Here is a 26,062-nt window from a genome sequence, read left to right as displayed (position 1 = left end):
CTTACCTGTACATATAGAACTGACTGTGAAAATATTTGATTCTTTCTGCTTATCAATTTCTAGAAAAACAAATTGATATCCAGAAACTGTTGAAATAGAAACTTTAGATTAGATAAATTTAACAGAGATTTTTGAGCAGCACTCAAAAGTGGAAAAGGTTCAGTGAGCTCTACTTCAGCAGAGTGAGCAGTGGGGCTTTTATGGGTTGAACACAGAAGTAAACAAATTGTCCTATTGGCCACAGCTAGGCATTTGCCTTATTTGGGTACATAACGGGATGAGAGGCATTTGTGATGTTTTTTGCAATCTACCACACCATGCATGGCCAAACCACTACTCTCATATGGGTGTTTTGCATTAATAATCTGCTTCTCCTTTTGCCTTCATATAAACAATTGTCTTTATATCAGTTCGTTTGTTATTTAAAAAACATAAACCAAAACATGGCACTTCTCTTTTTAAACAAGCTTCAATGGTTTCTAATCATAGTGACGATAAAACCGAACTACTTGCTACATTGTGCCTTACATGGTCAGTTCCTTGACTTCCTCTTTGACAAAACCTCATATCATTATTTCCTTAGTGCACTGATCTTCTTTCTGTTCCCACGTTAGAACCCTTGCTGATATGGTTTGGCTGTGTCCTCACCAAAAATCTTATCTTGAATTATAATCCCCATGTGTCAAGAGCGGGACCAGGTGGAGGTAATCGGATCATAGGGGTAGTTCCCTCATGCTGTTCTCATGATAGTGAGTGAGTCTCATGAAATTTGATGGATTTATAAGCATCAGTCACTTCCCCTGCTTGCACCCACTCTGTCCTGCCACTCTGTGAAGACGGTGTCTGCTCCGCCTTTGCCTTACACCATGATTACAAGTTTCCTGAGGCCTCGCCAGCAATGTGGAACTGTAAGTCAATTAAGCCTCTTTCCTTTATAAATTACCCAGTCTTGTGTATTTCTTTATATAGTGTGAGAATGAACTAATACAGTAATTTGGTATTGAGGTAGTGGGGCATTGCTATAAGATAATTGAGAATGTGAAAGTAGCTTTGGAACTGGGTAACAGGGAGAGGTTGCAACAGTTTGAAGGATGCAGAAGAAGACAGAAATATGTGGGAAAGTTTGGAACTTCCTAGAGATTTGAATGGCTTTGACCAAAATGCTGATAGTTATATGGACAATGAAGTTCAACCTGAGGTGGTCTTAGACAGAGATGAGGAACTTGTTCGGAACTGGAGTAAAGGTCGCTTTTGCTATGCTTTAGCAAAGAGACTGGTGGCATTTTGCCACTGCCCTTGAGATCTGTGAAACTTTTAACTTCAGAGAGATGATTTAGCATATATGGTGGAAGAAATTTCTAAGTGGCAAAGTGTTCAAGAGGAAGCAGTACATAAATGTTTGGAAATTTTGCAGCCTGATAATGCAATAGAAAAGAAAAACCCATTTTCTGGGGAGAAATTCAAGCCCACTACAGATATTTACATAAGAAATGAGAAGCATAATGTTAATCACCAAGACAAGGGGGAAAATGTCTCTAGAGCATGTCAGAGACTTCACAGTAGCCACTCCCATCACAAGCCTGGAGGCTTAGGAGGGAAAAATGGTTTTATGGGCCAAGCCCAGGGCCACACTGCTGCTGATCTGGGCAGCCTCAGGACTTGGCACCTGACATCCTAGCCATGGCTAAAAGGGGCCAAGGTATAGCTGGGGTCATTGCTTCAGAGGGTGCAAGCTCCAAGCCTTAGTGACTTACACTTGGGTGTTGGGCCTGCAGGTGAACAGAAGTCAAGAACTGAGATTTGAGAACCTCTGCCTAGACATCGGGATGTATGGAAATGCCTTGATGTCCAGGAATAAGTCTGCTGCAGGGGTGGAGCCCTCGTGGGAACCTCTGCTAGGGCAGTGTAGAAGGAAATGTGGAGTTGGAGCCCTCACACAGAGTCCTCACTGGGGCACTGTCTAGTGGAGCTGTGAGAAGAGGGCCACCATCCTCAAGACTCCAAAATGGTAGATCCACTGAAGCATACACTTGGCACTTGGAAAAGCCACAGGTACTCAACACCAGCTGTGAAAGCAGTCAGAAGGGGAGATGTACCCTGCAAAGCCGCAGAGGCAGAGCTACCCAAGACCACGGGAGCCCAACTCTTGCATTTGCCTGATCTGGATGTGAGATATGGAGTCAAAGGGGATAATTTTGGAACTTTAAGATTTAATGACTTCCCTACCAGACTTTAGACTTGCATGGGGCCTGTAGCCCCTTCATTTTGGCCAGTTTCTCCCATTTGGAATGGGTGTATTTACCCAATGGCTGTACCCCCATTTTATCTAGGAAGTAACTAACTTGCTTCCAATTTTAAAGGCTCATAGGTGAGAAGGACTTGCCTTGTCTCAGATGAGACTTTGGACTTGGACTTTTGGGTTAATGCTGGAATAAGCTAAGAGTTTGGGGGATTGTTGGAAAGGCATAATTGTGTTTTGAAATGTGAGGAGATTTGAGAGGGGCCAGGGGTGGAATGATATGGTTTGGCTGTGTCCCACCCAAAATCTGATCTTGAAATGTAATTTTCACATGTCATGCACAGGACCTGGTGGAGGTAATCAGATCATAGGGGTGGTTTTACTCATACTGTTCTTGTGATAGTGAGTGGATCTCATGGGATCTGGTGGTTTCATAAGTATCTGGCATTTCTCCTGCTTGCGCTCTCACTCTGTCTTGCCACCTTGTGAAGAAGGTGCGTGCTTCTCCTTGGCCTTCTGCCATGATTGTAAGTTTCCTGAGTCCTCACCAGCAATGCAGAACTGTGAGTCAGTTGAACCTATTTCCTTTGTAAATTACCCAGTCTCAGGTATTTCTTTATAGTAGTGTGAGAACAGACTAATGCGCTTACTCTAGCTTCTTCTACCTGCACTGTTTATCACATTTATCTTCAAATGTCTCCTTTTTTCTTGTTCTTCAAGCATCAGGGAGACCTTCTGAGGTGGGGTATATATCACTAGTGTTGTGGCTTTTTTGCTCCCATATTTCAGTGAGGGGAGGGAGTGGCATCCAGCAGTTCCTTCATTCCCATAGCTTGGCAAGTGGGCATGTGTGGTGCCCAGTGCCTTTTTCAATCCCATATGTCAGCAAGCAGGAGAGAGTGGCACCCAGTGGCTTCTTCCCTCCTGTTGTTTGGCAAGACAGTTACAGTTAATTTATTCCTGCTGTCTGCAGCTTGGCAGTCAGTAGCATTACAGCTCTTTCACTCCCACCATTTGGCGAGTTCCAGGTTCTTGCCCCACAACCGAGAGGAATGAGGTACATGGACACTGTGGAATGAATAACGCCAATAGAGTTTTACTGAGTGAAAGAAAAGCCCTCAACAGTGAGAGTGGACCTGAAGTGAATAGCTGTCTGTGAGCCTGGGTCTGGTGCTTTTGTGGGCTTGGAATAGGGAATTGGATGCTGATTCATCCATGGGTGGTCTTGGAAAAGGCACTAGTTGATTGGTTAAAAGACATCATTCAGAAGGAACCAGTTAAGAGGGAGTAAGTAAGACAGGGAAGTTCTCACTTCAGTTGTGGACTCTATCTGGAATTGGCAGTTTGGTTTTCAGGCTTTCAGCTGCCCTTGACTTGAAGGTTGGGTTTCACTGGAGATCCATTTCTGTCTGCCTAGGAATTTGCCTGTCTCCTGTTGCTATCACTAGCACATACTTCTTTTTGCTAGGCACATGGATGATCATATGTCCAAACTCTGCTGAAAAGGACAAGGACATTGGATCAGCTCTGGTTACTAGACTGTGAGCAGAAATAAAATGTGTCATTTCTGGGTTGAGTCACTGGGAATATTCTAATCTCACTTCTTTCTTTCCATCACAACTGGATGGTCTTATATTGAGATGTCAACAAGATTAAAGTGATCTTGATTGCTGAGTCATTACATGGAGGATTACTGTCTTGGAGAGTTTACAAAACTCATAGTAGACTTTGCATGAGTGAGAAACTTTTGTAATAAGCCACTATGATTTTGGAGTTAATTTTTTAATGCAGCACATCCTAGCCTGGCCTGATACATTTAGTACACAGTATTAAGTTGTTTGTTTGTTTGTTTGGAGACAGGGTGTTGCTTTGTCCCTGAGGCTGGAGTGCAATGACCTGATCATGGCTCACAACAGCCTCAAACCCCTAAGCTCAAGCAGTCCTCCTACCTCAGCCTCCCAAGTAGCTGGGACTTCAGGTGTGTGCCACTATGCTTGGCTAATTTTCTTTATTTTTAGTAGAGATGAGGTCTCACTGTGTTGCCCAGCCTGGTCTTGAACTTCTGAGCTCAAGCAATTTCCCACCTTGGCCTCCCAAGGTGCTAAGATAACAGGGATGAGCCACACACCAGGTCCGTTTTAAGTAACTTCATCATGCTCTCACTTTCTGTCTTAGCAATGTGTTTCATTTTTCTCAGAGCTCCTATTTATTTATTTCCTATTATTCCCACTATATGTAAATTACTGGATATATTTATTATATATACTAGTAGCATATAAACTATATGTAAACTGTACTACTATTCTGAACTAGAAGTAAACTCTGTATAAGGAATCTTTTTTTATGAGTCATTGTATTTTCAAGGCCTAGAATAGTAGCTGTTCAGTAAATAATTATTAAACAAATCAATGTGGTGTCTATTACATAATACTCTCTGGTGCAGATTGGATTTTACAACTGGACATGATTTGAAAAGCAAAATTAAACAGTAGGTGAATTCTCAGCCAAATATATTATGGGACATTAATGCTAACTTTAATGATGTCTTTTGATAACCTTCCAATTACAAAGTGTGTCAAGACAACTAGAATGCTCATTTCATTATTAGAAGCAGGTGGATACATAGGCATAATGAAAAACGTAAGAGAAATAGCTACACAAACATGCAGGCAGTATTTCACTGACACTCCATTTATTTCTTTTCTGAGACAGCCATACAATAATTGACCATAGACTTGGTATTCAGTTCACTGAAATAGATTCAAATATAGGGAATTAGGAAGATAGGAAAACACTTTGTTTCCTTGTCTGACCTCTATTACCATCCAAAGAGAAGGGAATATTTCATATATGCCACTGGGACAAGCCTGGCTAACAGTATCAGGGCAGCTTGTATCCCACTGTTATTTTTCCTTAAGCATGTAGCTCTCTCATGACCCTCATAAAAGAAATAGTTGATGCTTCATGAAGATTCTGGCATCAATAAGACCTCAATCTCAAATATAGTTAAATGTAATTCTAACCTACAAACAAAATAGGTCTATTTATGCCTGAAGTCCTTATGGACAGGCTTATATTCTTTGTCACAAGATTTCAGGGCCCCATGCAAATCAAACAATATGGCTGGACAACTCTTTCAATGACCTTCAATAATCTGTAACAGCAAAGGTGTTTCGTGAGCATTGTATAATGGGGGAGTTATTGCCCAGGGCAATAGAATTCTTTTGAGGGCAGTATTGCCTAAGTAACGTGCTAGTTTAACAAAATTACCTGAGCCAAAATATGTTGGGAAATCAAGGCACACTACAGGTAAGAGAGAAGAAGAGTGTTTCCTAATAGCAGAATCCAAGACCCAGAGAGTGAGGTGGAGGGGAGAAAAGGAGGAGGAGGAAGGGGAAGGAGAAGGTGAAAGAGCAAAATAATAAGGCCAACCCTCTGAGATGGTGCTATTTGGCGAGTGGCCAAGAAAGAGGTTCAGGCTCTAGAAAAATAGAGCCAGGAAAGAGGTTCAGGTTCTCAGAGGTTCTATTTTCCTAGAGGCTGAACCTCTTTCTTGGCCAGTCACCAAAATTGGAGAACAAAATGAGTCTAGATTTCAGGAACAAGATGAAAGTTTAGGTAGCAGAGTTGAGGCACAAAGTCAATGCCAAACTAGCAACAATTGTGTAGAAAGTTGGGTGGGAGCTGGTGCTAGAGGTGGAACTGACCCTGTTGATGCAGGACTGTAACTGGAGGTCAGCATCAAGTAACTCCAGCCCTGGAGAGGGTAAGAGAGAGTGGGAGAACCAGCCAGGGTCTCTGAGAGACGAGAGAAGTAAAGCAGGGAAAGCAGCAAGAATGGCATTACATGTGACTAGCTAGCATTTTCTAAGGAAATCCCAAACATCAAGGATCTCATTTAATCCTTACAACCACCCTATGAATTAGCTGGTGTCTTTATGCCATGGATAAAAAGAGAGAATGAACGATGATGTTGGTCCCTTCCTTTATCCTACACGGTAACAAATTTGGAATTTTCTTGCTGGCAAGTTTGGATTCCTACATATAGGTGAAAGAGAAATTGGCTTTCGATAATTCCAGAAAGATGGCAGTTCTATCTCAATTATTTACCAACCAGCCTAACAATAGAAATAAAATGAACAAAAATGATTTCCAAAACAAATTACTTCAATTTTGAAAATAGAACCATGGAACATTGTTTACAGGGACATAATAAAATTATTATAAAAGTAATTTAAAATTTTTAGATAGTTATTAAAATAGTGATATTAGCAAGACTGTCACATTTAGAGCATAATGAAACTTTGCGTTGACCTGTATTGCTACCATCTTCTCAATTCCCAAAGCTTGACATATTTCTTTATGACAAAACTCGATTATGATAATACCCTCGTCTAATTGTAGATATTCTTACGAATTACTATCATGAAATAGTTATTTCCTATATACTTAAGAATGTTACGTCTATTTCTGTTTTGTCAATTTCTCTAAGTAGAGATAAAGTAAGCAGTACGCAAATCAGTTCATAGAACTGTCGTAAGCTGCTTTGCAAGGTTGAGGAAAAGCAGAATAATCACAGATTGCAAAAATATGATAGCAGATGTTTATACAACCTCAAACCTCAGAAGTAAATATTTTTATTCTGTTTTACATATAAGAAAATTGGGTATAAAAGGGTTAAATAGCCTATTAGAATGGCTACAATTTAAAAAGACAATAATAAGCATTGATACGGATGTAGAGAAACATTGCTAATGGGAATGTAAAATGGTGCAGTCACTTTGGAAAACAGTTCAGCAGTTCCTCAAAATGTTAAAGATAGAGATACCATATGACCCAGCAATTCTACTGCGAGATATATACCCAGGAGAATTGAAAATATATATCCACATTAAAACTTGAACATGAATTTTCTTAGAAACATTACTCATAATGGCTAAAATATGGAAACAATGAAATATCTACAAATGGATAAACAAAATATATATCCAAATAATGAAATATTATTTAGCAGTATAAAGGAATGACATACTGATGTATACAACAAAGATGAACCTGGAAAACATTATGCTAAGTGGAAGAAGCCAGGCACAAAAGGTCGCATATTGTATGATTCCATTTATATAAAATGTCTAGAATTGGCAAATCTGTAGAAATAGAATGTAGCTTAGTGTTTGCCAGAGACTTGGGGTGTGGGAGGATGAGCAGTGCCTGCTAATCAGTATTGGTTTTACTTTTGGAGTGATGAAATATTCTGGAATTATATAGAAGTGAGGGTTGCACAACCTTGTGAATATGCTAACACCCACTGAATGGCACACTTTAAAAGGATGAATTTTATGGTATGTGAGTTACATCTCAGTAAGTATGTTATTTTTTAAAGCAAGGCTAAGTTATATAGCATTAGGTAGGGGGAACCGATATTTGGACCAAGGCAGTCTGGCTCCATAGCCTGCATATTTAACTGCTCCACATTCTGTATCTCTAGTGAGAAGACATATACTAGGAGATGTCACCTTCTTATTTATTTACTCCAAGAATATAATTTAGTATATGAAGAATGGCCAGCCTGAATGCAGGCAATTTTCCATGAATAGTTTTCCTAAAACAGAGTTTTTAACAATAATTAATTAGTTATAATTAATTTTAATTACTAACAAGAACCTTCAATTTCACTGCAAAAAAAATATTTGATGAGTATATTCCTAGATAAGTAACTGAATTGTTTAACTGGCTGCCTTTGTTAGATTTTTTCATTCAAATCTCAACAAATGTTTATTGATTACCTACTCTATGCCACGTCCTCTTCTAGGTATTAGAGGCAGAGCTGCGGGATAGAGATACAAACCTCCTGCCCTCTGAAAACTTACTTTAAAAGGGATAATAAAAACAAATAAATGTTAACAATAACTGTAATTAAAAGTATATATAGGGCTACCAACTGTAGAAAGGCAGATGATGAAAAGAGAGTGACTAGTATATGGGGGGTGGATTATAGGCAGAGAAAAAGATAGAATAGTCAGAAATATTGAGTTTTCAAAGTGTTTCGACAAAATTACAGTTCTATATTTTGAGTGTCAGTAATCAACTTTACTCCTTGTCATCAATTTTACAGTAGGATCAGTTGTCTTTTGAGCCTATTAAAATAGTCTCATTGGCATATAGGAAAGTAAATATTTTTTATTTGTACAACCGAAGGGGGAAAGGGAATGAGAGATAGGGTAGTAGAGGAGGCTTCACACAATTTAGTTCATTTCGAAACCACCATCAAAGACTTGAAAGACATAGGTAGGCTGCTTTCTCTACCTTCCCCGTTAAATTCTCAGACTTGAATGCTACAAATAATTGATGGACTCTAGAGAATGATGTTAAATTCCTATAAGCAGCACAGGTTGTGCTCCCTAGGAGCAGATTCTAAGATGGAGATTTACATGCAGCAGGTTCGTTATAAAGTGTTATTGGAATCCAAATTTGTGGAAGAGAAGGAAGGAAACAAGATTGGGAGGAGGGAGAAGTCAAGGCATCGTGCATCTTCAGTGAAAGCCCCAGCAACTTACTGAGTAAAGAATTCGTAGACCAAGTTGGGGAGAGAGTGCTCAGCCTTTCCACTTTCCCCTACCATTCACTTGATGCCCCCTTTTTTCTCCAGAAGGTGGACATATCAGTGGGGGACGTGTCTGTCTTTAGCTGAGGCAAACCCCTAAGGAGGCTGACAACTGAAAGCAGTCTTTGGCAGCACTCTCAGCAGCTGTGGAATAAACCCTGTTTTTCTGAAGGGGAATCTGAGCAGTGCATCACAATATCCCTCACAATAAACTTAGTCTGGTGATGACTCAAACTGTAGCTGTTTTTCTAGATGTTTCTGTTACTAAATGGAACAATATGGCCCCTGGAATTTTACTCGCAAAAACTGATTTAGCTACCTGCTTTCTGATCTACTGAAATGGACCTCTCAGGATGAAATTCATAAATCTGTATTTTTATAAAGATCCCCGATGATTATAGACCCTCATTCTGGAAGCATTTGTTGTGGTTCCAGACAGTTGTGTCTCTAATTCTGGTCAATGGAATGTTAGTGGAAGTACGTGTGCCACTTCTGAGTTTTGCCCTCAGAGGAGGAGGAGCACACACTCACCTCTCCCATTCTACTTTCCTGTTGATTGCAGTAAGAATGAGATGGTAGCAGCTAGTGGGAACCATTGTGGGTCAACAAGATGGAAGCTGGACAGTACATTCTGCAATAAGACTGAAGAGACTAGGCACAGTCATGCCCCTCTGGGTCACCTACCCAGTTTTGTGTATGAGAGAGAAATACCTTTCTATCTTTTTAAAGTCACTGTTATATTGGCTTTTTCTGTAATCAGCTTAAATCTTAGTAATATGAAGATAGTGGGTCCTCATCATTGAAGTGAAGGACATGCTCTCACACTTTGTTCACCTACATTAGGAAATAGACCCTAGTGGATTTTGGAAACATCAAGATTGATGGATTAGTGGATTTTGGATTTTGGATTTTGGAAACATCAAGAAACCTATATGGATATAAATGTCTTTCTTAGGTCTACTCACTGGATGACCTAAGACCTGATAACTCTAGAGGGACTCAGACAAAATATAAGATCAGTTCAGATTATCGAGGTTTTGGTAAAAGCTACCTCAATGTTTAACTCATAATCTGTGTTGATCCAATGGTTCTAGAAGAATCTGTAACAGAAAAGTAAAACCTAGCAGAGGGGCCAATGACAAGTCGTAAAATGGTCATAGCAATAGCAGCTTCAGAGCTTTGGGAGCAAGACCACGCTACCTCCTGAGGCAGTTCTTCTATTTTCAGCAAATACTAGCTTTCTGTCAATACTAAAATAACAGGTGACTGTGAACCAAAACCCCTCATCCTGGAGGGGGTATTAGCTTTTCTATGTTGCCATAGATTTGGGCATTCTCAGCAGCAATCCATCATCAATCCAAAGTCATATATACAGAATAGAGTCCATTCAGGTCTCAAAGGCACAAGTCAGAAGGTCAGATCCAAGCAATCATTTCTTAAGGCTCACAATGCACTACTATCTGGCGGCCACATTTCTCTGAATTAATGCCTTTTGCTTAGAGGAGGAATTGCTTATAACCATTTAACACAGGATGAAAAGACTCAAAGCTAGATTGCCTACAGACCCAGTGTCAGTGAAAAGTGAGCCTACCTTAGGAGTGCTGTGAACAACAACTGTAAAGGAAAATTCTCTATAGCCACTGTGCTTGGCAGAAGATTGGCCTGAAGTCAGGATTCACACTGATTTCTCAGACACAGCAAATAATTTGTATAGATAGCCCAGGACTTGAGGAGAGAAAAAATGGAGAATGTCAAGAAGGGTTGGGGGAATTGTATGAATAATTCAGAATATATCCATACCTGAACGTAAGTGGATGCTTAAAGAAGAAGGTAGCAATTGTAGCAGGAATGAGGGTCATACATGGGTTCAGCAGCCTAAATTCCCTCCACTGAAGCCACTTGGGATACCACCATGCCAATAATCATGGTACTGTGATATAAATGGAAGAGAGTGATCTTCCATTTTCATACTATCATGTCACTCAGATACTTGGTAAAAAGGAGACAACTTTGATCCTTTTCTGGTGGTGGGAAGACAGCATTTATTTTCTCTGAGACTCCCAAGTATGGATTGGCATTTCCTTTTTATGTCTAATATGCCTAGACTAGCACTTCTATCTATAGGCTTATTGAATACTTTATTCATGCCGTGAAATGCTGTGCAGCACTGCTTCTAACCAAAGGAATTTATTTTCAAGTGAAGAAAAGTTCATACAGCATCAAATCAAAGAAAAGAAAGTTGCATACATACATCAATAAATGTATTATACTTTATTATTCACAGATGGTAAACCTTAAAGATTAGCCTACTGAGCCCTCCACTCTGATACCAGCTGAGGGATACTACCCTGTGATGTTGGTGTGCTGTTGGCAGGATGTAATATATTAGCTGGACCAGAAATCGACATTCATTTTATCTCCCTTGTTCTGAAACTCCCAGCTAGCCATTTGGGGTCTCTCATAAGTCTAAAGCAGGCTTACTAAGCAGAAAATGCTGTCAGCTTATTATCTGGGATGATTAATTCTATTAGGTGAAAATAGAGCTGCTACCACGTGGTAAGGACTGTAATGTGGGTATAATGTTGACTCTGTGCTCTATCTACTATTTCCTGAGGTAAAAGCTATTAAAGAAACTCCTGCAACCGCAGCCATTTGGATTTTCAAGGGCTCAAGCTCCTCATAATTTTGTGAGATGATGAACTCTGGTATGCATTGAGAGGAAGGAAAACCTGCAACCAGTGATAGACATAGAGGAAAGCCAAAGGCCCTGGGACTGGCTGTAGAAGTGAGACCTGTAATGCCCACTCATAAGGAATTGTTATCCACCTTTGGTGGCAATTACCAATATACTAACACATCTATTTTCTTCTCCACCATTAGACATACAGTGTTTGATGATAGTTAAATTTACCACTAGTCAAAGTGACATAGAAAAGTAAGAACTGGTTCATCAATAGGTTATGATAATTTGGGTTTGCCTTCATGTTAGGAAGGGGGTAAGAGTGTTAATAACTGTACACATTTTACCTATGTAAATCATTTATCCAAGGCACATTTGAATATATATGTTCAGGAAGAAGGATGTGTGTGAAATAACAAGGCAGTAGAATATATTAAAGATGACAGCCATAATATTAGTCAACCTCAACCTCTCCCTTTTTTATTTTTTTGGATGGAGACTTGCTCTGTCACCAGGCTGGCATTCAGTGGTGCGATCTTGGCTTACTGCAACCTCTCACCTCCTGGTTCAAGTGATTCTCCTGCCTCAGCCTCCTGAGTAGCTGGGACTACAGGCGCGTGCCACCATGCCCAGCTAATTTTTGTATTTTTTAGTAGAGATGGGGTTTTACCATGTTGGCCAGGATGGTCTCGATTTCTTTGACCTCTTGATCTGCCTGCCTCAGTCTAATCTCTCTTTTTAGCTACCTACTTCACTGGTACACAATATACAAGCACAGGACTGAGTTAGATAGAGAAAGATATTTATTTTGGTTTTGGTCTTGCTGAGTTTGTGGTACCTATAGAGCATCCAGTGAGAGGTGTTAAATTCAAAGTTGTATCAATGTGTCTGAAACTCAGAGGTTGAGGTTGGTGATACAGACTGGAAATCCTCAACGTGTAAATACATCTGCTTACATTGATGAAATTGGACAAGGACTGAGTAAAATGACAAGCAGAACAGGATGCAACTGGAAAACTAAACTTTAGAGGACTGGCAGAAATAAAGCTGTCCACACAATGTAGGAGCATTAATTTTAAATGATGTCACAGAAAGAAAAAAGAAATGATGTCATAGAAACAAGGAGAAAAATGTCTCAAGAAAGGAAGAATGGAAATGCTGTCAGACCCTGTAGGCAAGAATTATAAGAAGGTCACTAGTATCCTAGCAGGAGGAGTTGTAGTAGGGTGGGAGGAGTGATGCAACTGGCATAGGAAGTGAGAAAAGAAAACCAAGTCTACATTTTCAGTAAGTGAAGGAAATGAAACAGGAGAAGGACATAAGAAGCTGAAGGATAAAAGGAAAATATATTGAAGAGTCATGATATGATCCAGTTTCTGCTAGACTTGCAGAATTCGTTTTGCTGTAAAATAAATACCCTTGCTCATGAATTGCTTGTCAGGTTGTGTTTATTTTTCAGATCCAGTCCACGAGAGAGCAAAATTCCTCATAATGAGAACTCACTGTTTTGAGTGAGATACAAATGTTTAGTTATTCCCACTATTTTAATGATTATTTTTCCTCACTTATAAAATAAATACCAGGCCTGTTAAAACTGGGAAGGTGATGTCAGCATTAACTGTACATGAAAGTCGTATATGGTTGGCATATGTCTAAACAAGAGCAGGTTGTGATATGCCTGTATTGGTAAGGGATCGTACTCCCATCAGGACAGTCAAGTACAATGTCTCTGAGTTCATAGTTTTCTTCTCGGCAGCAAAGGCATGAATGTTCCAAGAGTAAGGTATCATAATTGTACCTAAAAGAAAAATTCAGTAATAAACATTTTTAGAATTTTAAAGATAAATTGACATCATTACTCAAACAGTAATTGTCTAAGTGACTTAGCAAGCCTTGTAACCAATTTATTCTTTTTCTAGACCTTGCATTTCCCCTGTCACTGTAAAGCTCTGATGTTGCTCAGTGATAAGAAATCTGAAAAGAAGTTATAATCTCATAATTGGAGCATTATGGTGAAAAAGTAAACTAAATAAAATGTTAAATATAACAATATGAGATTATTATCTCTATATTAATCTATACATAAAAGTGTACATAAAGGAAAAACATACTATCTAAATTTCAAGTGTAATTCAAGAAATTCACTTCTTTGCTTAAATATTTTCTGTAGTCACTGTATGAAGATGAGTACATTTGTTACAAAGGTATCATGCTTGGCATATTTAGAAAACTACTTCGGAATGACTCATCACTATTTTAAGTGAATATTTTAGTTCTCAGATCTTAATATCTTAGATTCTTCTTTCATTTGGTCCTTATAACAAAATAGTATTGCCCTCACATAAAAGTTTTTCCATGTAATATTTTAAAAGGTTCATTTTCTCCACAAGGTTACAAAGTTAACACACGATACACATTCAAAGAACTCACTTGACAGTCTTTTCACATTCCCCTGCGCATTTTGCCATCTGAACTCTTTTCTTGCAACCACTGTAGGTAACAGTCACATTCACAAGGGAAGATCTGCAATTATTCTTACCTAAAATGAAAAGGAAAAGAGAGTCAGAAGTGAGGTTTAACATTAACAATTGCTAGCCCTCCATTTTCTTAACCTATAAATAATAGCAACTACTTCACAACATGATTGAGGAGATTAACCATCTCAGCACCATTACAAGGTAGCTGGTTAATACTCAGATTACTGGTATCTTGTTCCTGTTATCACTATCACACTATCACAGGTGAAGGGGTTGAGGGGAAGTAAGAGGAAGGGAGAGGGGAAGAAATGGGCAGACGGATTATTTTGACATCCATCAAAAACAGGGGTGGATGAATAATTTTTGACATCCATTTTCTCATCACTGATTATCCTTATGATCTAATACACCATTTACAACACAACTTGCTGATGTCAAAAGAACAAGCTAATCTTTTCCATGAAAATTACATTTGTTCCCTTGTAAACATTGTTTTTTACTGAGAAGAATGTTGCAGTCAACATGAATACATAGCCATAATACATTATGTACAAATATCCAATGGAAGTTTACACAGATAGGCTAGGTTACCTGTTGTGTTAAAAATACAAGATACTTTCTCTTAATGATCTGCCATTTTGTTTTAAAGAAATTAAACTTTTGTCAACAGCTTACATTTTTCTCTGTGCAGAACTTAACTTTACTCACATGTATAGCAACATTTTTTGGAATCATAGATTCTGTCTTCCTGTAGGGGTAAGAAAAAAGATAAAAATGAGAAACGTTGTTCTAAATTTTTCTGCAAATAATACAACACTTCTTAATTGGTTAAAATGCATCACATCACAAAGAGTAAATGGAACAGATGGACAATCTTACCCCAGATCTAGTAAGCAAAAGGCAGGAAAGGAGAGACATCAGCTTAGTAATAAAAATATGACTAAAATTTTTCAGCAATGGGCAAAGGAAAAATAAGCTTTAAACTAAATTCTTGTTAAAGATAACATTAAATAATATTAGATTATTTCTCACTTACTGAAAAATGCTTTAACAATAATATTACTACTACATACTAGAAACTCACAATTAGAAGCTGCACCTTTGAGAAATTGATAGGTTTAAAATTATAACAAAGTAAAAGCATGATAAATATTGAAATCCGGTATTAGAGCTCGAAAATAAAACATTAAACCATATTATCAATTATATCTTCAGAAAGAAAAATGATAACTTAAACCTCCCTTAATAATTGAAACTTAAGCATTCATTAATATAAAACTCAGCCATACTTGGGGAGCACAGAAATGGAGAACACTGTGACACAAAGAAAGATCTAAAGTACCCAGACATGATTATATAGAAAAATTAGTATCCTTATAGATAATTATTTGAGCTATTTTTAAAAGTTAGTGAGTTTTTTAGTTTAGAAATAGCAAAATGCTTTCTATAATAACTGACTCCTTCTAGATGAGCACTAAATTAAGTTTTATAAAGCCTGCAAAACATGAGAGCCTTTCTTGATATGAAAAAAACTATATACTTAACAATAAAAGATGAGCATGTCTGAAATCACCTGGGCTCTGGATATAATGCATTTGTTTAAAGAGCTATCGATCTACCAGATATTTATGTCTGCTAGCCAGACGCAAATATTTTCTAATGAGATTGAAGACAGGTTGATTTTTCTTTTTTTGAGAGGAAGTCTTACTCTTGTTCCCCAGGCTAGAGTGTAGTGCTCGGCTCACTGCAACCTCCGCCTGCTGGGCTCAAGCGATTCTCCTGCCTCAGCCTCCTGAGTAGCTGGGATTACAGGCACCTGCCACCACGCCTGGCTAATTTTTATATTTTTAGTAGACACAAGGTTTCACCATGTTGGCCAGGCTCGTCTCGAACTCCTGACCTCAGGTGATCTGCACGCCTCGGCCTCCCAAAGTGCTGGGATTACAGGTGTGAGCCACTGCGCCCAGCCAGGGTTTGATATGGGAACTGAACCTCAGTGTTCGTTAGTTAAGATGACTTACTTCTGCACACCAGGTCTGCTCTGGGCAGTCCTGGACTACTGCAGCAAAGCCAGTGTCTTTGCAGGAATAGGAGACACAGGGGTTGCTGGGGTCATCGAATGAAGCACCAATCTGGGAGGAAAAGAGGAGGACGAAAACAAAATAATTATTCACCTTTATTTCTTTTAGAGGTTTGCAAGAATATTAGTTTAAAAATTCAAATTCATGTTTAGTGATTTTCCAGAGGCACTTTGTCATTAGGTTAATAGTAAAGAAAAGATGGTTTGAAAGTCTTTCACTTCCATGAATAAACCAAATTTGTTCATTGAGACACAAAATGTGTCAAGATTCTCAATCCTCAAATGAAGATTCACCAACAGATACTCTATTATATTTTCAAGAAATTTTCAAGACAGGTTTTTTTATAGTGATCAAGCACTTAATTGTTATGTTCTAAGCTTAAGGGGAAACGAGAAATTTAAGTGGGGGAAAAATGGCACAAAATAGGCTTATCATATTAAAACAAATGACAAGTCTCACAAGATGTCTTGCTTCTATCTTGGCCTATATTCCTATACTTTTAAAGCTCTCTGCTGTTACTTTATAATTAGCTTATGTTAAATATTCAAACAACAGTTTGAGAAACTGCATTTATTTCACGGCCTTAGACAAGATGAACTTTCTGATAAATTGGAATTTTACTATAAATGATCAGAAGAAAACTTTCCTTTTGTTTCTTAAATATCATCATATTTTTTTGTTAAAAAACTACCACAGGTTCAAGTCAGATCAACTTTGAAAACTAAAAATTTAAGAAGTCCAGGTAGAAATGTGAGTGTGATAAATGGGTTATCAAAGTAAAACTCTCATAGGATGTTTTATCTATTGCCTAATATACCACATATATTTCATTTTAGATTTTTTAATATTTACTATCACCATTTCAAGTGTGTTAATACCAATTTGAGAATCATCTGATTTTTATGGCTTCGTTATACTTTTTTCTAAAAAGTTAAATTACTGTCCAAAATGTCAAATTAGTTGTCAAAATCCAGCCTTGAATATATTGTGTTGCTGTAGCTGCATAATAGGGTTCTAGCCCTTTGGGTTTTCTTATTTGATCTCTGACAGCTTGACCATCTGATCTTTCTGGTTATAATTACAGTTTGACTCTGTTCATTGATTTGAATGTTACAAAGTATGTCTTCTCCATCTGGCAAGGCCCATGGGAAATTTTGTTCAGAAGCTCTACTGCTGAGTAGTTAATGATCAAGAATTATGTTTTCCTCCTTTGAAGAGTCCTGGTGAGTGTTACATTTGATGTTCCTTTGGAAGTGGGTGTGGGGAAAAAAATGAATGGATTCCAATCCGTTGTTACTAGGGTTAAAAATATATATATACATACATATATATTTATTATGTAATTTCTTTTATATACATAATATATATACTTATATTATATATATAAAAGAGGCTGAAAGTCCCTTAATATAGCCGAGTATTAAATTTATTCATATAATTAACAAAAACATTTTAATGAAGAAAAGACCTTACCTCATAGTCAGTATTGTTAAACAAACATGTTCTTGGTTCTGAAAAATAAATATATTGTTTTATTCTAAAATACTATAATTCTATTTATAAAACAGAAATTGTAGATGAGATCATACATAGCAACCAACTGTAATGTTTCTACCCATAATATCATAGTCTTCCTTTAATTTACTGATTATATTCATAACTTAATTCTGGGTGTCCCCCATTCTGAAGATGGTAAGTTTTAAGAACACAAATATTATTATACTAATTCTGTACTATTTATTACACCTGTCTAGTATTATGTTTGACAAAACTGGTAGCTCAAAAAGTATCTCTTGAATATGTTAATAAACAACCAATGAACATATTCAATTAAAATAATGTATTATGAATACACACCACAGTATCCAATTTCACAGCAGGTGTCATTATATTGGAACTTCACAAGCTTTTCACCGGTTTTGCATGTGGGTGGAGAAGGGCACTCCTCAGGTTTACAGGCTATAGTCTTTGCATCAGTACAGGTACATCTGTGGCAATTGGCAGTCCATATGTCTCCAGGCTACATATACAAACCAAGTTTAGACTTCTATTCAAATACAGGAATTAGAGCACATTTGGATTAAAGTAGAGCAAAACTGTGTACTTACAGATTTCTCTTCTCCCAGTGGACCGTGACAAACTGTTAACATAAATGATAAATGGTAATTAAATTTGGCAAAATATAACCATCTGTTAGTTATAGATAACCACCAGGTGGCCAATACTGTAACTGGCATTAGGATTTCAGAGTCACAGAATTATACAAGATTTTATGGTGCCTTAAGGTGAATAAAATCAAGTCCACCTGCTTTAAGCAAACTGTTACCAACAGGCATATCCTATTTTTATAAATCTCAGCAAATCATAATTCTTAATTTCTCCTGGCAGTGGTCAATCAATCTTATGGCTACTAACTGACTTACTGTTTTGCAGTCTGACTTCTGCTTTTCCAATCCTACAAGTCACCATGGCTTCATAATTACCAGACCCAAGGGCCCTTTCTCAGTTTAAGTTATCTGCCATAGTTGATATTGTTCATTCTTACCTTCTTGAAAAATGTTCTCCTTTCTTCAGATTTAATACTCTGAAATTTTTGTCTTCACTGGCAGTTTGTCTTACTCCCTCTCATTTTGCCTCTAACTCTTTCCTCTATCTCCACAATGTGCACCGTAACATCAAAAGAATGACTCTAAAATGTCCAGCTCCAGCCCAGATCTCTCTCATAGCTTTGGAGCCAGTTCTCTCTCTACCTCTAGACAGAATCCTGGCAGACCTATAGAAACCCAAAACTCGATGTGCACACAACAGATTGTATCATCTTCCTCCCAAAACCAGCTTCTCTTCTAGACTGGCTTCCTTCTCTACAGATAGAACTATACTTTCAATCATTCAAGCTTAAAATCAAGGAGCCATTTGAGTTCTTCCTTCTGTCACTGGCATCAAATCTACTGCCAAATCCCGTATCTCACATTCATTTCTTCCTTTCCTTATTCTACTTGCTACAGTGCCACTCCAAGATCTTACTACGTTTTTGATCTAGCATATTCTACTGGTTTTTTTTAGGGGATTACTCTGACTCATATCTCGTTCTGATCCAATCAGGTAACGTGATTTTTCTAAAGCCTAATTCTCATCTCATTACTACTTTGATGGTCCCTTATAGTTGTGTAAACAAACACTTTATTCTAGCAGTCTAGCTTTCGAGGGCTCTCATATTGTGACTCAAACTGACCTTCTCAACTTTATCTCACTTCTCTCATTTACATGCCCTGGACTGGTCTGTTTGTGTTCTCAAATATCAATATTGTAAAGAAATTCCTGGAGATACCTTAAAATATACAACACAAGTGACAGACAATATGCACTCTATATATAATACATAGTTTATATTTTTACTTTGAGATTTATTTTCTGCCTGATATGAAATTTGCCTATTTCTCTGAAGACCTTCCTTTTCCCACTATGTACTAAGGTCAGAGAATTATTTTTTAGTAATTCTTTTTGAAGATCTGACTACTTTTTTATTTTATTTATTTATTTATTTATTTATTTTTATACTTTAAGTTCTAGGGTACATGTGCACAACGTGCAGGTTTATTACATATGTATACATGTGCCATGTTGGTGTGCTGCACCCATTAACTCGTCATTTACGTTAGGTATATCTCCTAATGATATCCCTTCCCCCTCGTGCCAACCCACGACAGGCCCCGGTGTGTGATGTTCCCCACCCTGTGTCCAAGCGCTCTCATTGTGCAATTCCCACCTATGAGTGAGAACATGCAGTGTTTTGTTTTTTGTCCTTGCGATAGTTTGCTGAGAATGATGGTTTCCAGCTTCATCCATGTCCCTACAAAGGACATGAACTTATCCTTTTTTTATGGCTGCATATTTTTTAGTAATTGTGTTTACTTGCTACAAAGTTCCGTAAAATTACTTAACTCTGGCTAAACGGATTTTTTTCTACTATAGCTCATCCCTCAAGTTGAAATTATCTAGTTTAAAAAGATGCTTACTATCAAGTGACAATATTTTGGTTAAGGTATCATAATTATATGAAACATTTAATAGGTAAACCTTGTTTTGATCTGAGTAACAAGGTATATTTGTTTGGTTTGGTTTCATTGGTTTGTGAAGGAGGAAATGAACTATTTACTCACTATTAGGGGAATAAAAGCTAAGTTAATCCAATACATGTTTTCCTATTTTATAACATTTCCATGGCTGGTGACTTTTATTAGCAGGACCTCTGAAATTTGATTGACGAGAGTAGCCATTAATGCAGAGCAATTCTGAAGTCGTGGTACTCTTACCTGGAGTGGGTGGAAGTGAGGCTAGACATTCTGTGTAAAGACAGGAACCTCAAGTTAGTCTCTGAAGTTACTGGAATAGTATTGTGGCAAGTATAGTTATCTAATTCATTATTCTATTGCTGAAAATAATTGTCTACATAGCTAGTCTTATAAATAGGTCTATTCCCATCTATCTCCCCGTCCTGCTCCTCGCTGCATTTGAAATTCCATTGTACAGTGTTTCCTTTGGACCTCATATTTTAATGAGAGAAAAATATAAGTATCAAAAGGAGAAAACATCAAAGTAAACTCTTCAAAATTTTTTGAAGGCAGTTCTAATGAATAGGACAAAAAGATTTAAAAAGGGAAAATGATAATTCTGCTACAGTATAAAATGAGTATTAATTACCCAGTTTTAGTCATTTAAAAACCTTTATTCTCCTTATCTTCTTGAAATACTTCAATTTTGCTCCATCTTCTCCCCCAACAAATGCTTTAAACTGGCAATATGTATCTTTTTTAGCCTTTACACATCATATATTTTGGTCAATCCAACAATTCACTCATAAATTTCAAACTCTATTCCGAAACTTCTAAAAACAAAATGAATATTTTATGCAATCTGGCCAGTCGCAGTGGCTCACGCCTGTAATTGCAGCACTTTGTGAGGCCGAGGTGGGCAGATCACTTGAGGCCAGGAGTTTGAGACCAGTCTGGCCAACATGGTGAAACTCCATCTCTACTAAAAATACAAAAAGTAGATGGGTATGGTGGTGCTTGTCTGTAGTCCCAGCAACCAGGGAGGCTGAGGCAGGATAATCGCTTGAACCCAAGAGACAGAGCTTGCAGTGAGCCGAGATCACGCCATTGCACTCCAGCCTGGGCAACAGAGCAAGATTCTGTTTAAATATGTATCTCTCTCTCTCTCATACACACACACACACACACACACACGTTTTTCTTGGTAGGTTGAGATACATATGTGTGTGTGTATACATATATATACACACACACACACATATACACACGCATATGTATACATATGTGTGTATATGTGTATATATGTGTATGTGTGTGTGTGTATATATATCTCAACCTACCAAGAAAAAGGCTGACCTAGGAGCAACAGAATATTTGAAGAGAACTTAAAATTTCTACATGTTTAGGTAAAGTGATCCCAACAACTAATAGGCCCAAAATATAGATTACAAAATGAATTAAAGGTATGGAAATTTGGGTAATCAAATATTTCCAACTCTTTACGTAGGGAGGCTAAGCCAGGTGCTAATTATGGATGCTTAGCAAAGTAACAGAAACCAGCAACAAGAGAGAAAAAAGATCAATTAGGCATGAATACAAGAGAAAATATTCCCTGACCAGGATTGCAAGCGTTTGTTGGAGATATTTGTAAGAGGAGCCACAGAGAACAGTCTCCTAATCACCACATTTGTATCAGAGTAATTTCTCAATTATCTGATCATGTCAGGCTCTTGATCAAATCCTTAATGGTATCCCATTACTATAAGGATAAAGCCTTGTTGAAGTTTGGTTCTTCATAAAATTTCCTCTACTTACGTTTTTGCTCTCATTTCCTCCCTGAACCTTACGCAGTCATTGCCAACATCTGGTTGATTCCTGAACTCCCCCATGAGGTCTTATATCTTTATCTTTTCCAGGGCTGTTTGGCAGGAATACCCTCCCCATCCATGCCAATGTTAAACTCAATCATGCCATTTCTCATGCCTTTACTCCACACTACCAATTAATAAGCAGAAATTAACACTACTCTCACTCCATCCCCGGAACCACATATTTTGTGCATATTTTTGGTATCACTAAATATATACTATCTGTGCCCAAAATAATATCTTCCTCCCACACACACAGAATAAAAAATGGCAAGTGCTGCATCCTGCTGATGTTTTTGCTTTTAATGTCTGCTAGAGAGTTTAGCACATATAAGGTACTAAAGAAATATTAGTTGACATAGTAACAAAGAAATTAGGGCTTTTCCTATACTGACCTGTTTTATTTTCAGTTTCTACTTCTCTGGTTGCCACGACAGTGGTTTCTGAGAGGAAATAAATGGATGGTATTGTGATTTTAAAAATTAGAATAACCTACACATATCAAGTCTGTGTTTATGTACATGCCCAAATGATGGCACAAATTCATACTCAAGGAAAGCTTTGTGTGGAACAGACAATTTATTCCAGTTCATTTGGGTCATCTGATTTTACCTGACTGGGGTACTTGTGGTCTTGTTGGCACTCCAGCTGGAACCAAGGTGGAGCCTCGCAAAAGGAAATATAAGACACTTTAGGACTAGCACCCTTCATAATACCCTGCTCAGAATTCTCAATCTGCATGAAGAAGTCTTTAGGAGGGGAGCCCCAGTGAAAACCTAAACCAAAAACTCCCAGAGGGGGGGGAAAAAAAAAAAAAAAAGGTATCCTTAGTATAATTTCAAAGTTGTGTTCTAAGAGGAAGTTGAATGCCATCATCCTGGCCTCGGTCTTTCACTTCTCTCCTACCTCTCTCCTCCTAACTCAACTTCTTATGTATAATCAAAGCCACACTGAATACTCACCTGTTTGCACTCCAGTTCCAGAAGTTATTTTGACTCCTGTGGAAGCAGTGACTGCTTAAAAAGGAACAAAAGTGGTGAGTACAGGGGACTGGAGAAGCTAAAGCTTAACTTCACTTTAAAAAAATGTTTTATTCTTCATGTTTTAGATGGACAGAAAAAAACTATGTATTTTGTACATGATGTTCTGAAGAACTACATGATGCCACCCTCTTAGCACTTTTCAAGAATATATTATTAACTATAGTCACGATCTTGTGCAATAGATCTCTTGAATTTACTCCTCCTGTCTAAATGAAATCTTGTATCCTTTCACCAACATCTCCCCACCATACCCCTCCCCATATATACAACTACCCCAACCACTGGTAACCATCATTCTACTCTTTACTTCTGTGAGAACTGCAGATAAGCTATCCTGTCTTCTGAGGGGCCACCGAGACAAATGCATTTATTACTATTTGACTTACCTGTGGTAGGAGGTCCAGGAGCAGTGCTTTCGTTAGATGCTTCCTTGGAAGGACCTAAAACGAGCAAGGGAAGAGCAATACAGTTTTTCTGATCTCAGAAGAGCATTTACTTAAGACACCTCCACGTGGAACAAGAGTCTCAAAGCAGTTGGAATACACTAACACATCTACTAATGCTAGCTCACGCCCCTGCCGTGGAAACACTAAGAACTTCCTATTGTAGCAATCCCTTGTTCACAGAGGTGAAGTGAAGATTCTTCTTTGACCCTGATACATGTTTCTCTTGTGGGTTTCCTTTCTCCAAGTGATGAGAGCTTTTCTCACACTTTATACACGTTTCACTTCTGGTGCCCCTTCTCTAAATGACAAGAGTTTTTCTCACGCTTAACTCTTCATGTAACTTGGTTTCTTGGTTCTCCTGTATTAATTTTGGAGGGAGAGAGTGGGGAAAAAATGAGAAAATGAGAGACCTAATGTTGCCCTTAGCTTAACTACATTTTAGACAGGTTTGTTCCTAGCTATTGGCTCTTAACCTCCCTTTTCTTATTTACTTTAGAAAACTTGCCTTACTTTTAAATTCTTCCTCTGCCCCTTTGAGATGTAAATCTTCTCCCACTCTCTTGTCAATCTTACAATTCATAAATATCTTTCTCAAGGACCTGACAGCCACTCTTTTGAAATATAATTATCAAGAAAAATAATGTCTCTATCTCCCAATCTCTGTGGGAGAGCAGGGGCCTAACTTTGACCTGATTAAGTGCCAATTACCAAACACAGATGGCCTAATCGTATACGTTGAAGTCTCTCCAAACATTCTTCATTACTTTTCCACTAGCTTAGCCAAGCACTAAACAATTCTCCTGCCTTTTGCTTTATCAGAGCTGAGTTCAGTCTCTCTCCCCTATTGCAATGGTTTTGACACTTATTGTAATAGTCTTGAACAAAGTCTTCTTTGCCTGTTTAACTACATCTGGTGCAATTTTATTTTACAGTTGAAGTGTGACATTCATTCATAGAGATAAATACTGCCTATCTGTATTGACTTTGTAAACAGTATTTACTTTGGTGTTAAAGACACAGAAATGTTGAGCATGTAGTCTTCATTTGAGACAATAATTTATATTACCTGTGATGGAAGTTTCTGGGATTCCAGTGATTCCACTTGATATTACAGTGGTGCCTGCAAAGGAAAATGAGGGCAAATTCATGTCAGCCACAGCCCTTATTCCTATCCTCGGAGATCAACATGAGGAAGAGAAAGCAACTCAGATGACATTCTGGGCCAGTGCTGCAGCTAGCCCACAGGGCACCTTGTGAATTACAGACACACAAATAACTCCTCTGGACAGATGAGAATTCATGGATTTCAGTGTCTGCTCTTTCCTTTAGTGGTGCCCTGTGTGCCTTCACAGCCTGACCTGGGGACTCTGGCATGAGCCTGAGAAACCCCAAAACAAGCAAACAACCATAGATGGCTAGGAAATGTAAATTCCCTAATGGAACTTCCTGAGTCTTATCTTTACCCCCAATATTTCCCTATGCTGAAGCAATGGATAGGAGTCATTAATGAGAACCCAGTGGAGTTAAACAGATTTAACTACTGACAGACACTCATTTAACCCTAAGAAAGGCAAAGAAGAATGAGGTAGGAATTGATGTGTGGATGCTACAGTCAGTTCCACAGAAGGGATCTTAGTTTTCTAGCCTTAGGTTCTTGTAGCTACCTACTAAATATTTACATACCTGTGTTTGAACTTCCAGAAATAATTATGCTAGAGGCTACCTCAGTGGTGCCTGTAATAAGAGGGAAGGACACAACGCCTTTCCCATCATCAGAAATGTATGGCTTTTCCAAATAACCTGGTTTCTCTGAAGCAACAGAAAACAATTTAACAAGTTTTTTTGCACTAAATGCTAAGCCTAGCATGTTTTCCAATTGACTCTTTCATAATTGTATGTTCAAGGGAAATATGGGAGAGGAAAGTCACAATTGCCTCATATATCTCATTTCTCTAGATCTAGAATCATCCAGACTTCAATTACTAAATTTGAGAATGTGTTTCTTATACGCACATGATTTACCTCCAGTAAAAATTTTCTACAGTAAATGTAAGAAAAGGGACAAGTACTCCAGAGAAAGAAAACCAGAAAACAAAGTGTGTGTAAACTTGTGATCAAAGATTAAATATCTAAATCAAAGCCTTAATCAGCAAAATTACCTGCATCTATTGAATAATCTCTTAATCAGCAAAATTACCTGCATCCATTATAGTAATCTCACCTTCTTGGCTGCTGGTCACTCCTGTTGATCCTGGGGTATTGCCTGACAAGACCAAGGGAGTAAAGAAAGGATGTGTCTAGATAATTATTAATACATCTACAGTATATCTTGGAAAAATCAGAGAATTGATCTAGGTTGGCCTCACGATCTCTTATTAAAGGGAAAGCAACCACCTTCCAGCCACATTCATTTTCATTCAAAATCTGTATGTAGCAAACTCAAATGGAAAAATCGTGGAGAATCTAAAATGTGAAAAAACTCACCTGATGAAATTTCTGCTTCAGTGGTTCCAACATAACCTTTAAAAGTTGTGGCCTCTGTAAGAGCAACTTAAGAAAAGTGGAAAAGATG

General features: G+C 37.9%; 1 protein-coding gene across 1 annotated transcript in view; it reads right to left on the bottom strand.

The window, feature by feature from the left end:
- Window positions 1–12,953: 12,953 nt before the first annotated feature.
- The window catches only part of MUC19 (mucin 19, oligomeric), a gene marked incomplete at its 5' end in the record, with an annotated part of 176,875 nt that continues 163,766 nt past the window's right edge, over window positions 12,954–26,062 (bottom strand). Inside the window, 15 exon segments of the mRNA XM_031650173.1 lie at window positions 12,954–13,321; window positions 13,954–14,062; window positions 14,709–14,748; window positions 16,022–16,132; window positions 17,555–17,592; window positions 17,939–18,101; window positions 18,190–18,221; window positions 20,395–20,424; window positions 22,397–22,444; window positions 22,614–22,667; window positions 22,964–23,014; window positions 23,431–23,484; window positions 24,557–24,610; window positions 25,712–25,753; window positions 25,975–26,040. Coding sequence (XP_031506033.1) covers window positions 13,138–13,321; window positions 13,954–14,062; window positions 14,709–14,748; window positions 16,022–16,132; window positions 17,555–17,592; window positions 17,939–18,101; window positions 18,190–18,221; window positions 20,395–20,424; window positions 22,397–22,444; window positions 22,614–22,667; window positions 22,964–23,014; window positions 23,431–23,484; window positions 24,557–24,610; window positions 25,712–25,753; window positions 25,975–26,040 — 1,076 coding nt within the window.

This window comes from Papio anubis, chromosome 9 (assembly GCF_008728515.1).
Source record: "Papio anubis isolate 15944 chromosome 9, Panubis1.0, whole genome shotgun sequence".
Taxonomy (NCBI): Eukaryota; Metazoa; Chordata; class Mammalia; order Primates; family Cercopithecidae; genus Papio; species Papio anubis.
Note: the sequence above shows the minus strand (reverse complement) of the source record. Positions and strands in the feature narration are given on the sequence as shown.